At 36.6% G+C, this 12402-nt stretch overlaps 1 protein-coding gene across 5 annotated transcripts in view; it reads left to right on the top strand.

Moving 5' to 3' along the window:
- The window catches only part of LOC150108648 (single-stranded DNA-binding protein 3-like), a 511764-nt gene that overhangs the window by 398284 nt on the left and 101078 nt on the right, over positions 1-12402 (top strand). For all 5 annotated transcript variants that reach the window (XM_090416121.1, XM_090416119.1, XM_090416120.1 and 2 more), the window contains one exon: positions 3926-3996. In XM_090416121.1, coding sequence (XP_090272247.1) covers positions 3926-3996 — 71 coding nt within the window. The remainder of the gene's footprint in view (positions 1-3925; positions 3997-12402) is intronic.

Here is a 12402-nt window from a genome sequence, read left to right as displayed (position 1 = left end):
AAGGGAGGTCTAACCCACTCCTACACATCACAAAGAATATATTTATAACCAGCTAATACTGTTGGCTTATATTTTATTCTTTTTGATTGTACAGGAATGCACAGTGATTAGATAACCTAATTACTTATTCTAATCATTTTGCCATCCCATTATTGTTTGTTTTGCTAAAAAATAATGCACTCTGAATAAATACCAGCTGCAAACTACTATCAGCTCTTTACATATATTCAAACTAAACTGTTTTTCTCTTTTAAATAATAATTTATTCATCATTTTTGGCAGATTATAAGTGAGTATAGTTGAATATTCTTTATTTTATTTTATTTGTCAAAACTGCTCATAACTGCAGTTTCAGTAATAATAATAATAATAATAATAACAGCAAAACAAAGTTGTGATTACTACAATTTTTAGTTCAAATATAACTTATTTTCTACTTAAAAGGTGGGAGGGGCAGATAAAAATTAGAATAAGGAATGCTGTTTGTATCAGAGAAAAAAAGTTTCTCTTGTGAATGTAACCAATTCACACTTAAAATACATGCACATCATATTCTATTTCTTGCTTGCTGAATATATGTATGAGTGACCGAACCAGATTTTTTGTGAAAAATTGATGTCAGATATTTCAAATGTTAATATTCTCTGTTCTAGTTCTTAGGTTTATTTGTTAATGCTATATATATATATATGATGCTAGAGATTTAGGGGTGGGGGTAGACAGAGAGTTTACGTTTAGAGGACATATTGCTAAGGTAGCCCATAAGATTACTTGAAGAACACATTAACAAGTAGAGATAAGGGAGTTGTTATTCCCCTTTATAAGGCCTTGTTGCATTCACAGCTGGATTACAATGTTCAAGTCTGGTCTTCTTGGTTTCTTAGTAATGGGGAAGCAGTGGAAAAAATTCAGATGCAAGTGACCATGAGGGTGAGTGGAATGTTCCCTAAGAAGATAGGTTGAGGATGTGTGGATTGAAGAAGTTGGTTGACAGGAGAAAAAGAAGGGATAAGATAGAAATTCGAGCTGCTTAAAGCACTTTATAGGATTGATGCAGGGATAAATTGCAGGCGTAAACTTCTGTGGCTAATTGGTTCAAAAGGCATATTTCGGTGATTACACCACATTTTTTTATTATTATTCAGTTCTATAAAACACTGAAATAATAGTTCCCGACAAGTTTCGTAAATCGTAGGATTTACATCTTCAGGGGTAAATAGTATAACTTAAAGTTTAAACAAGAGAATTAATAAATACAAATCATAACCGTCTGGCTATTCATAAAACTCAAATAACAGAATGCAGATATATAACGTTATTCACGTTGAACAATACTGGACGATGTCGCGTGTGCTTGTTCTCGTTCATACAGTCCGAGCTCAGATTGAGGTAGATTTTTTATTAGAGCTGACCACACTTGATGGATTTTTTGATTTTTATTGCATTGGGTTGGGTTGGGTTTTTTAGCATATTAGCAGCTTCTTTAAATTTTCTTATATAACTGTTGTTTTCTATGTATGACATCGTCGTTTTTTGCCAGAGTACATCGTGTCCAGTGGAAGTGGTATGGAAAGCAAGACCCGTTTTTTGTTCTCTTTTGTATTGTACGTCTTTTTGGTGTTCAGCCATGCATATTTCTCCAGATCTTCCTGTCTGTCCTACGTAGCAAATCCCGCAAGAGCAATGGATTTTGTAGACTCCTGGTTTTTTAAGAGGATGATGAGGTGGTTTTGGTGGATGTAGGAATCTTGAGATTTTCTCCATAGGAAGGAAGGCTACTTTTATGTTGTGTTTGTTCATTAATTTGGCTAGCTTGTCTGTAACATTTTTGATATAAGGAAGCGAGATTGCATTTTTGTAATCCTGTTTTATTGTGTTGTTAGCTGGAGGCATTTTAAGGATATTCTTGATGGTTTTTGTTTCATATCCATTCTGTTGGAGGATTTGTGTTAAGTATTTTAGTTCCTCATTACATCTTTCTTGTGTGCTGGAGATATTGTATACTCTGTCTCGAAGAGTTTTAATTAAGCTTATTTTTTGTGAAGGATGGTGGTGTGAGGTTGCATTTAGAAATCTTCCAGTGTTTGTAGGCTTCCAGCACACAAGAAAGATGTAATGAGGAACTAAAATACTTAACACAAATCCTCCAACAGAATGGATATGAAACAAAAACCATCAAGAGAATCCTTAAAATGCCTCCAGCTAACAACACAATAAAACAGGATTACAAAAATGCAATCTCGCTTCCTTATATCAAAAATGTTACAGACAAGCTAGCCAAATTAATGAATAAACACAACATAAAAGTAGCCTTCCTTCCTATGGAGAAAATCTCAAGATTCCTACATCCACCAAAACCACCTCATCATCCTCTTAAAAAACCAGGAGTCTACAAAATCCATTGCTCTTGCGGGATTTGCTACGTAGGACAGACAGGAAGATCTGGAGAAATACGCATGGCTGAACACCAAAAAGACGTACAATACAAAAGAGAACAAAAAACGGGTCTTGCTTTCCATACCACTTCCACTGGACACGATGTACTCTGGCAAAAAACGACGATGTCATACATAGAAAACAACAGTTATATAAGAAAATTTAAAGAAGCTGCTAATATGCTAAAAAACCCAACCCAACCCAATGCAATAAAAATCAAAAAATCCATCAAGTGTGGTCAGCTCTAATAAAAAATCTACCTCAATCTGAGCTCGGACTGTATGAACGAGAACAAGCACACGTGACATCGTCCAGTATTGTTCAACGTGAATAACGTTATATATCTGCATTCTGTTATTTGAGTTTTATGAATAGCCAGACGGTTATGATTTGTATTTATTAATTCTCTTGTTTGAACTTTAAGTTATACTATTTACCCCTGAAGATGTAAATCCTACGATTTACGAAACTTGTCGGGAACTATTATTTCAGTGTTTTATAGAACTGAATAAGACTGAATAATAATAAAAAAATGTGGTGTAATCACCGAAATATGTCTTTTGCAGGGATAAATGTTTCAGCACTTGGCTGGAGGGGGCCAGAACAAGGGGTCATCTCTGGAAGTTGAATAAGTGTGGTTAGTAGGGATGTGAGGACTAGATTTTTTCCTTGCAGAGTTGTGAATGAGTGGAATGGAGTAAAATGGGTTGTCAGAGTCATGAGTTCTTTGTCTGTTAATGGGTTCAAGGAGAGATAGGATAGTTTGAGTCTCCTGTGATGACTCTTCAGATTCCATGGAGGTACCCATATAATAATAATAATAATAATGATGATGAATAGCATATTTTCCTACCCACTGCAGGGTGAATGCCTCTCCCATTGCAGTAGGTTTTGGGTCTACTACTCCTATGGTGATCCAGTCCATATTGGGAGAGTGTATCTATACTTGAGTGAATGAAAGTATTAAGGTGGAAGACAATCACAAACATCCATGCCTATGCAGGATTCAAACCTGCAGCCTCTTGGCTGGAGAGCAGATATGCTAACCACTCAGCCAACCAATAATAATAATAATTTATTTTTTTATATATATATATATAAAATTTGTGTCCAAAAAAGTGGTTCAAGTTTGGCAGCTATGGGACCAAATAACAAATATCATCATAATATCTGAACCAAACTTTGGGTTTAAAATCAAGGAATCAAAAGCTTACACATGAAAGTTGGCTATAGGAGATCACGCACATAGTCAACTTCAGTTGGAACTCAAGCACACATTCCTGTTTTTAAATGTACTTATGTGTTTTATACTAGATCTGTTAATGTATTTTATCATGTCTCTGTTATTTTTTATTTAATTCTTTGCCTGTGATACCTGAAGAAGTTGAATTTCAACAAAACTAGTCATATCTTAACATTAAACTTTTCTTTCTCAGTATGGAATCATTTAAATTCATTTATATATATCTCTCTCTCTCTCTCTTTGAAGATTCTTCTGGTTCTGGTGCAGAAGGAATGTACACCATGATGAAACCTGTTCCTGCTGGAAGCATACCAGGAGTAAGAAAGTTTATTTTTTTTTTACATAAATAGATATGTTACTATTTTCTAATGATCGTAACAAATATAATCTTCAGTAAATAATAAAAACACTTTGATACTGACCATCTAAACTTGATAATTTAGTATTTCAGCAGGTACTATATTAAAATTTTAGTAAAGTAAAATTAATTACAATTTTGTCTTGAAAAACATCTTCTTTGTGAAGAACAATAGAAATTTGAATACATCATCAATTTCCTGATAAGTACCCCCAGGGGGGGTATTGAGGTTACTAAGTGCTATATGATTAAGTTGACATTATTAATCTCCTATCAATAGTTTTCCTCCAAATCAATCTATTATGAGCACTCCATAAATAATTTAACATTTAACATTTCGTGCTTCTAAGGCACTTCTGACCAAAGCAATCAACCTAGACCTTGATCTTCCTCTGGTCTCTTTCCTGCCATCTTGGCATTAAACACCTGCTTAGTTAACCTTTCTTCACCCATTCTGTTTAAGTGGCTATACCATCTTAGATTAGTTCTACTGGCACATTCTTGAATGCTAATAATGTCATGTTCCTTTCTAATATCTTGATATTTAATATGATTCTGCCACTGATGCCACTCATTCACTCCCTTAAGTTTTCTCAGAACCCTCATATCTGTGGTCTCTAGTCTTTGATCGAGTGTTTTATTTCTTTTTTTATGTTAAGTTCCTCTCTTATTCCATATAAATTTATTCAACTGGCTACCCACCATACCAGCTTTGCTTATTCTGTTGTCTAGTTACAGATTTAACCTGCCATCTGCTCTACAAGCTGTGCCTAAATAGTTGAAATATTTTTCTTGTTCTATAGGATCTCCATTGAGAATGCAGCTGAATTTTTCTATGCTCCTGTCTGTTTTCATAGTTTTGGCCTTCCCACCCAGAAACGCCAGTTTTTGTCCCTCAGAACAAGCAAACCCATGAACACACACGGATTTACAGTCATGAATACTTATGACGAGATGTGGAAGAAATAGCATCCTCACCACAAGTCGTTACACCCCTTAGTGAACCATGAGTCACATCATGATAGCCGACCTCCTGGAAGGAGATGATGACATGCGAATGGGAATGGGTCTTTTTATTGCCGATTTTTATGCCAAATTTGTTACAGCTGTTATTCAATTTAGTTAGTTAATCCTGGAGACTTGCATTGGATTTGTTTAGTACAATATCATCTACATAAAGCAAAGAGCTAAGTTTGACATCTACAATTCTAATGTCAGGCTTGATGCCACTTTCTTTCATAATGTGATCCATACAGATGATGAATAAGAATGGAGATAACATGCATACTTGTCTTACCCCTGATTTTACATCAAACCATCTTCCTGTATTTCTTTCAATTCTAACTGCTGACTGACAACTTAAATACAGACTATGTATTGCTCTGTATAATATTCCATTCACCCCATATAATTGTAGTGTTTTGAAAAGCTTTTCCAGATCTACAAAACTTAAGTACAGATCCTTGTCCTATGCCCACAATTTCTCAACTATGTGTCTTAAAGAAAATATCTGATCTTGACAAACAACCTCTGTTTGGCCTGAACCCAGCTTGTTCTTCTCCAAGTTTCTCTTCCACAATATTTTTCAACCTCGTTTCAAGTATGCTTGCATAAATCTTACCTGGAACACTTAGTAGAGAAATTCCTCTGTAAATCTCACATTCAGTCTTATTTCCTTTTTTTTAATAGTTGGGTACTATGAGAGCTCTACTTCAATCATTTTGAATTCGACCTTCTGACCAGGCCCTCTGAGTTCTGCAGTGTAGCCACTGCAAAACTTTTATACCTCTGTGCTTGCGCATTTCTGGTTGAATATTATATGTTGAGTATTCATATGTATTTCTCTTGAAAATTTTCTAGTATGGTTCTGTCACTGCTTGCTTCGTTTAATAGTCTTTCAAAGTAATTACTCCAGACATCTAGGATATCCTTATTTCAGTTTTCATTCATTTTACAATAATCTTTCCTCCCTCCATTTCTAAGCTTCTTCAATAGCCTCGGAATATTTTGCCACCTTCCTGATATTTATTTTCTATATTCTTAACAAAGTCTTCCCATGACTTTTGTTTAGCTACTTTTACACACAGCTTAGCTCTTACATTTTTCCTGTATTCTTTTAGGGCATCTGCTGATTATTTACTATGTTGAGCCCATTCAGGAGAGGTTGGTTGATCAACCTATAGTACATTAGTACCATATATGGGTAGTGGGTTGGGAAAGGAGGAACATGTTTACATTTGATTTAAAAGCCTATGTACTGTATTCCTTGGGAAACACATCAGGGGAAAAGAAACTTGTTCTGTGGGTTTCAAGGTGTACTGCAAAAGGGATGTTGGGTGGCAGTTGCATGTGTTCCAATAGACTTAGTAGCATACCTTGAAACCCATAGGACAAGTTTTTTTTTTCTCCTCCTTATTATTGATACTATTTCAGATTAACATTTGCCATGGAAATATTTATAGAATACACAATGCAGAAACCAAACGTCTGTATGAAAGTGGGAGGAGTGAGTTGGTAAGAGATGGGTCATTAATCAATCTAATTGCTCTCCTCTGTGTTGAGTTGCATTTTGAGGGAGCTCTTAGGACCCCCCCCCCACTCGAAATGTGAGAGCAGTATTCAATAGCTGGGTAAATTTTGTTAAGGTTAACAGCTGCTTAGAGATGAAGTAACATCTTGAGCAAAAGAGAAATCCTAGTGTTTTAGAAGCTGCGGATGCATTGGTTGTGATGTGTTTATGTCAGGGTAATTCCAAGAAGAGAAATCTCATCTTGTCTTGAAAATTTGAGTGTTATCAAAAATAATACCAGGAGAAAATGGTTCTTTTTTTTTGAGAATAAGACATAACTGGGTTTTACTAGCATTGAAATTGATGAGGTTATCTGAATCCCATTGAAGGATGGCTTGGAGATCAGAATTGAGGGCATTGGTGGTCGATGTTCTGTAGGTTGGGGTGAGTTGTGTACAGTAAGGTTTATCAAATGGAAGGGAGGAGTGCAGTGTGCTGTCATCTGCAAAACTGTGCATTGGGTTGCAGGTCAACTGAGGTAGGTCATTGATATATAGAGGGAAGAGGGTTGGTGAGAGAACAAAACCTTGTGGAACCCCGGCATTTGTTGAATGGTGGAGAGGATAAGGAACCATCTGCCATCACACATAGTGTGCATCCAGACAAAAAGCTGGCAATATAACTGCAGAAGTCCTGAAACAGGCCAAATGATGGAAGTTTGCTTAGCAAGCCTTTGTGCCAGACCTGGTCAGAAGCTTTGGAGATATCAAATGCAACTACTTGAGATTCACCAGGCTTCTCCATGGCATTTGTCCAGAAATGGGTGATATATGTGAGTAGATCTCCTGTTGATCAGCAGAGATGGAATCCATACTGCTGGTTGTTTATTAGCTGGATGCCTTCCAGGTAGTGTAGGAGTTGGGAATTGGTGGTTTTTCTCCAAACAGGACTGAGGTGAGTGAGATAGGGCAGTAGTTAGATTGGCAGTGATTTATCACCATTCTTGGGAATGGGTTGAATATAGTCCAATTTCCAGGTTGTGGGATAGATACTATAGAGTGATAGATTATATATATATAGGCAACATAGGATAGGAGTCAGTTCTGGTGCACAAGCCTTCAGGATCATGTTGTGGATGTGCCAGCATTTTTTTTGGTCATTCTCCAGTATATTTTAAATATTTTTTCATTAAGTTCTGCATTTTGCCATTATATGTATCTGTTTATATGACTACTGTGTCATTACCTTAGTGTCTGCTTTTAATACTATGATGTTCTTGTATCATATTTTCTGAGGTGTTGATCGTTTTATATTTGAGATATTTCTGAGAATCTGTTTGGCTCTGAGATCTTCAACATTATTGGTAACATAGAGAAGGAACCAAGGAAATTATCAAGAGATGCTGCAAATTTAATCTGCATCCAGACAGCAGCTGTACTTCAGAGGAACAGTACCATTTTGTTATTGACAAGATCAAATATAGTACATCAGTTTATCTTAGTCGATGAATGGACTGTGTTCTAAAGACCAAACATAGAACTTTTTCAGTTAGCTTCAAGCCTACAATAAACAAGGGAGGAATTTCACAACAGACAGCAAAAATTACTTATCACTTAAGGATATTCACAAGAAATCATATCATGGTGGAATTCACTATGGTAAGTTAAAACGGTAAAACAATCCAATTGACAACCAGGCCAGCACTTCTATATAATAACTAAATTTTAATAATACATTAATTGTATGAGAGGTGGTCTGAAAAGTTCTCGACCTCGATCATAGATGGCAGCACTATCGGCAAGATCTTTTGTTTCTAAGTTGGTACATCTGTCATAAGCATTCATGTGAAATTTCAAGTCATTCTATCAAGTAGTTTAGTTTATACAGCTGTTTGAAGCAAAAGTCTGTATCCCTTCAAATGGATAAAATTCTTTGTAAAAGAAGGTTTAATGCCAAAAGAAATTCATTCAAAGTTCATAAAAGTTTATGGGCACTCTTCTCCTTTGTTTTCGACAATTAAGAAATGCGCTGCCGAGTTTAAACATAACTGTACCAGCCTTGAAGATGGTCCATGTGAAGGATGTCCAAAAAATGTAACAACACCAGAAATCATTGATTAAGTGCATGATATGATATTGGATGACCGGCAAGTCAAAGTGCGTGAAATTGCTGAAACTATAGGCATTTCAAAAGAACATGTAGGATATATTTTAATTTATTTATTTATTTATGCTTATGGCTACATGAAACTGGTGAGTACAATCACAATTTCCAGCAACAAATGATGAAAATCTTAACATATACAAGTTCATTACATAAAAGGCACAACCAGCTTTCTAAATCTTTCCTTTTTTTTTTAAATAAAGCAAAAGTAACTTGTCATAATCAAGCCAGGGGCAATTATTGTCCTACTGTGTAACAAGTATGACAAGGCTGCATGTTCTCACAACATAAATGTAGCTGTATCCTAGGTTTAATTAGAGAGCAATTGTGTCTTGTGTGAGAAAACTTGATCCATTAGAAGGGGGGGGGGGGGCATTTCACATTACATCATCATCTTCTAAAATGAGGAGGAGTTCTGTTGATACTATGACGAGGACTATGAGAATAATGTCTTCGTGGTGAGACGGGACCATGATCTTCTGTTTCCTCCATAACCACTGCCACACCAACTACAGGTCAAGGTCCAGGCTGGACCTTGACCTGTAGTGATGGATGAGGCCTTCAAGACTTCATCCATCACTTTGTGGATGTCCTGTAGGCTACCACTGTGAAATTGGTGCCTTGGGCAGTTGTACACAATATGAGTAATTGTCTGAGCCACAGGAGAACAAATCACAATAAGGGTGATCTGACAGCCTCGTTTGTGTAGAAGGTAGCCACATCTGCCCTGACTAGTTCTGATCCTGTTTATTGATGACCAAATCTTCTTAGGAAGATCAAAACCAGGCTGTGGAGCATAGGGATCTTCTACCAGGAAGCCGTTTGTTGGTAGATTGTTGGACCATTGTTCTCTCCATATGTCAGATATTGATGGCAGCAGAGCTGAAAAGAGTTCGTCCATGGACCAGAGAGGCTTTCTAGATTTGAGGCATAGACTAGGTGGGTTTATGAGAGTCTGATGTATGGGCAGGAGTGGGTTGCTCACTGCTTTATTAAATTCCTTAATCGAGGCTTGTCTTCTCCATATGTGTGGTGGAGCAATATTTTGCATGAAGAATTGCAAATGAAAAAGCTTTGCGTAAGATGGGTGCTGCGCTTGCTCACAACAGATCAAAAACGCACTCATATGAAAATCTCTGAACAGTGCTTGGAGCGTTTTAACAAAAATAAAACTGATTTTGTGCCATTACACACCAGAATCCAAACAGCAGTCAAAATAGTGGACAGAAGCCGGTTGTTCAGTGCCAAAGAAGACAAAGTCGGTTCCATCGGTAGGAAAGGTCATGGTATCAGTGTTTTGGCATGCTAAAGGCATTTTGTTTATTAATTATCTTGAAAAGGGTAAAACAATAATGGGGAATATTATTCCGATCTTTTAACCAGACTAAATGAAAAAATTCATAAGAAAAGACCTGGTTTGCAGAAGAAAAAAAATCATCTTTCCTCAGGGCAATGCACCTGCTCACAAAGGTGTTTTGGCAATGGGAAAATTAAGGGATTTGCACTATGAATTGTTGGAACATCCACCCTGTTCCCCAAATTTGGCTCCCTCTGATTTCTATCTCATACTAAATATTTTAAAAAATATTTCAGTAATCATGCAAAACTCATGCACTATAAATTCTTTATAACTCTGTATAATAAGATAGAGATAAAAACAGTGTCTGTCCTCCATGTTAGAGGAAGCTGGGTGAATCATTATGGTTGGTCAGATGAGCGTTGACCATTAAATCAATCATGATTGAATTCTGGTGCAGTTAAAGGTACAAAAAAGAGTACACGTCCATTCAGATATCATCTGGATAAACAAGGTCCACATACCCAACTGAGTACTAAAGGTTGGATTGACATGCTCTCAGAAGGAATGTGGGGTATCTGTACTTATGGGCTTCTGAAAAGCTAGATTTGCTTACCAATGCTACATTAGTTGTAGCATAGGTAAGCTGGGATTAGTTGCAATGCACTGAACAAGAATCATCTGGTCTGGAAATAGAACAAAACATGAAGTAGGGGTCGAATTTCTTCTCAGTTGTTGTTGTTGTTGTCTTGTCCTTTGAAGAGTCTTAGATGTTTCCGTGCGCTCTTTGTACTGCTTTGGCTATGTCTGTGATTTTGTTTGTATAGAGCTGTTGTTCAGGATTAGGATCTATTTCTTGCAAGGCTGCTGTAATTGCTGGACAGGTAAAGATGTGAGTGGGTGTCAGTTCCGTATTGGGGCAGTTGTTGCAGTTTCTATATGTTCTCGTATCATCTGTATTGATCTTCATTCCTCTATAATGTCCTGTTCGTAGTCTTGCTATCGTAGTGGAGGTCCTTCTGTCAGCATTGATCTCGGGAATTTGATGTTGTATCACTGATTTCAATGGAATTAGTTTAGCTTTTGCTAGTGCATTGGCATCAGCAAGAGTTATCATATGAGTTTCTTGGTTGAGTTCTCTGGCCTCTTTTGCTAATTTATCAGCTGCTTCGTTGTGTTCAATGCCTACATGAGCAGGAATCCATTGTAGAATGCAACTTGTACCTAAACACTTTAGATGATTTAAGAGTTTATGGATGTCTTGTGTGAGCTTGGTATTGCCATTTTTGATTGCCTCCATAGCTGATCTTGAGTCACTGTAAATTATAATTCCTTCAGATTGTTGAGATGATGATAGATTTAAGTAGGCTTCTAGTGCTTTAATTATTGCGTAGAGTTCGCTGGTAAAATTGGAAGCGATTCTCCCAGATCCAACTTTTATTGAAAGTTTTTCACCTTTCGGGAGTAGAAGGAGAACACCAGCGCCTCCATTAATCATATTGGTGTCTGATGATCCATCGGTATAACAAATAACCTGTTTGGAGGATGAAAGAAGGTTGATGGTATTTAGGCCTTTTTCTTTAAGCATTTCTTTTGGTTCTTTTTTTGTACAGAGTTTGGTAAGGTTTAGATTTATGAAGGTATTTGAAGGTAAAGGACTGGAAAATAGAGGTTCTTTGTTTATGTGGACATTTAGCTGATCAAGACCTATTTCTTTCCTGATAGTGTCATCATATTGTAAAGTCGATGATCTGTGAAGTCTGCAAATTTGGTTCCAATGTTCATAGGTTTTTAGGGAGACATGATCACTTTGGTAGCTTCTGATATTATTTATGAATTTTATGGTGGCAAATTTTCGTCTGTCCTCCAGCAGGTCAAGCCCACATTCCTGTTGGGCTCTGATGTTGTTAGTGGATGAGACTGCACCAATGATAATCTTGGATGCTTTTGCTTGTATTTTGTCTAGGTTTTTCTTTACCGATGAAGCCAAAGGTGACCAGATAGGTGCTGCATATTCCATTATTGGCCTTATTAGTGTAGTGTAAGTAGTTTTGAGGATTTTTGGCTTTGCACCCCAATTTGTTCCACAAAGCCTTTTCAGTATATTTAATTTTTTTAGAGCTCTGTTGGAAGTGTTAGAGATGTGTTGTGCAAAACGTAATTCCTGATCAAGCGTAATACCAAGGTATTTTGGATTTGTGACTTTTTCAATTAGCTTGTTATTGATCATGACTTTGGGATTGTAGGAATGTCTATTTTTCCTGTCTGTACTAAATGTACTTAGTTTTGTTTTGTCTGGGTTGATTTTAAGTTTGAGTTCGTTTGACCATTTTTCTAATCCTCTCATGGATTTGTTTAGAATTTCCTCTGATTCTTTGATTTTAGCACTAGTGTGC

This window comes from Typopeltis vanoorti, chromosome 3, assembly GCF_054136105.1.
Source record: "Typopeltis vanoorti isolate ZY-2024b chromosome 3, IOZ_Tvanoo_1.0, whole genome shotgun sequence".
In the NCBI taxonomy this organism is placed as follows: Eukaryota; Metazoa; Arthropoda; class Arachnida; order Uropygi; family Thelyphonidae; genus Typopeltis; species Typopeltis vanoorti.
This window is presented reverse-complemented; position numbering and strand designations above follow the sequence as displayed.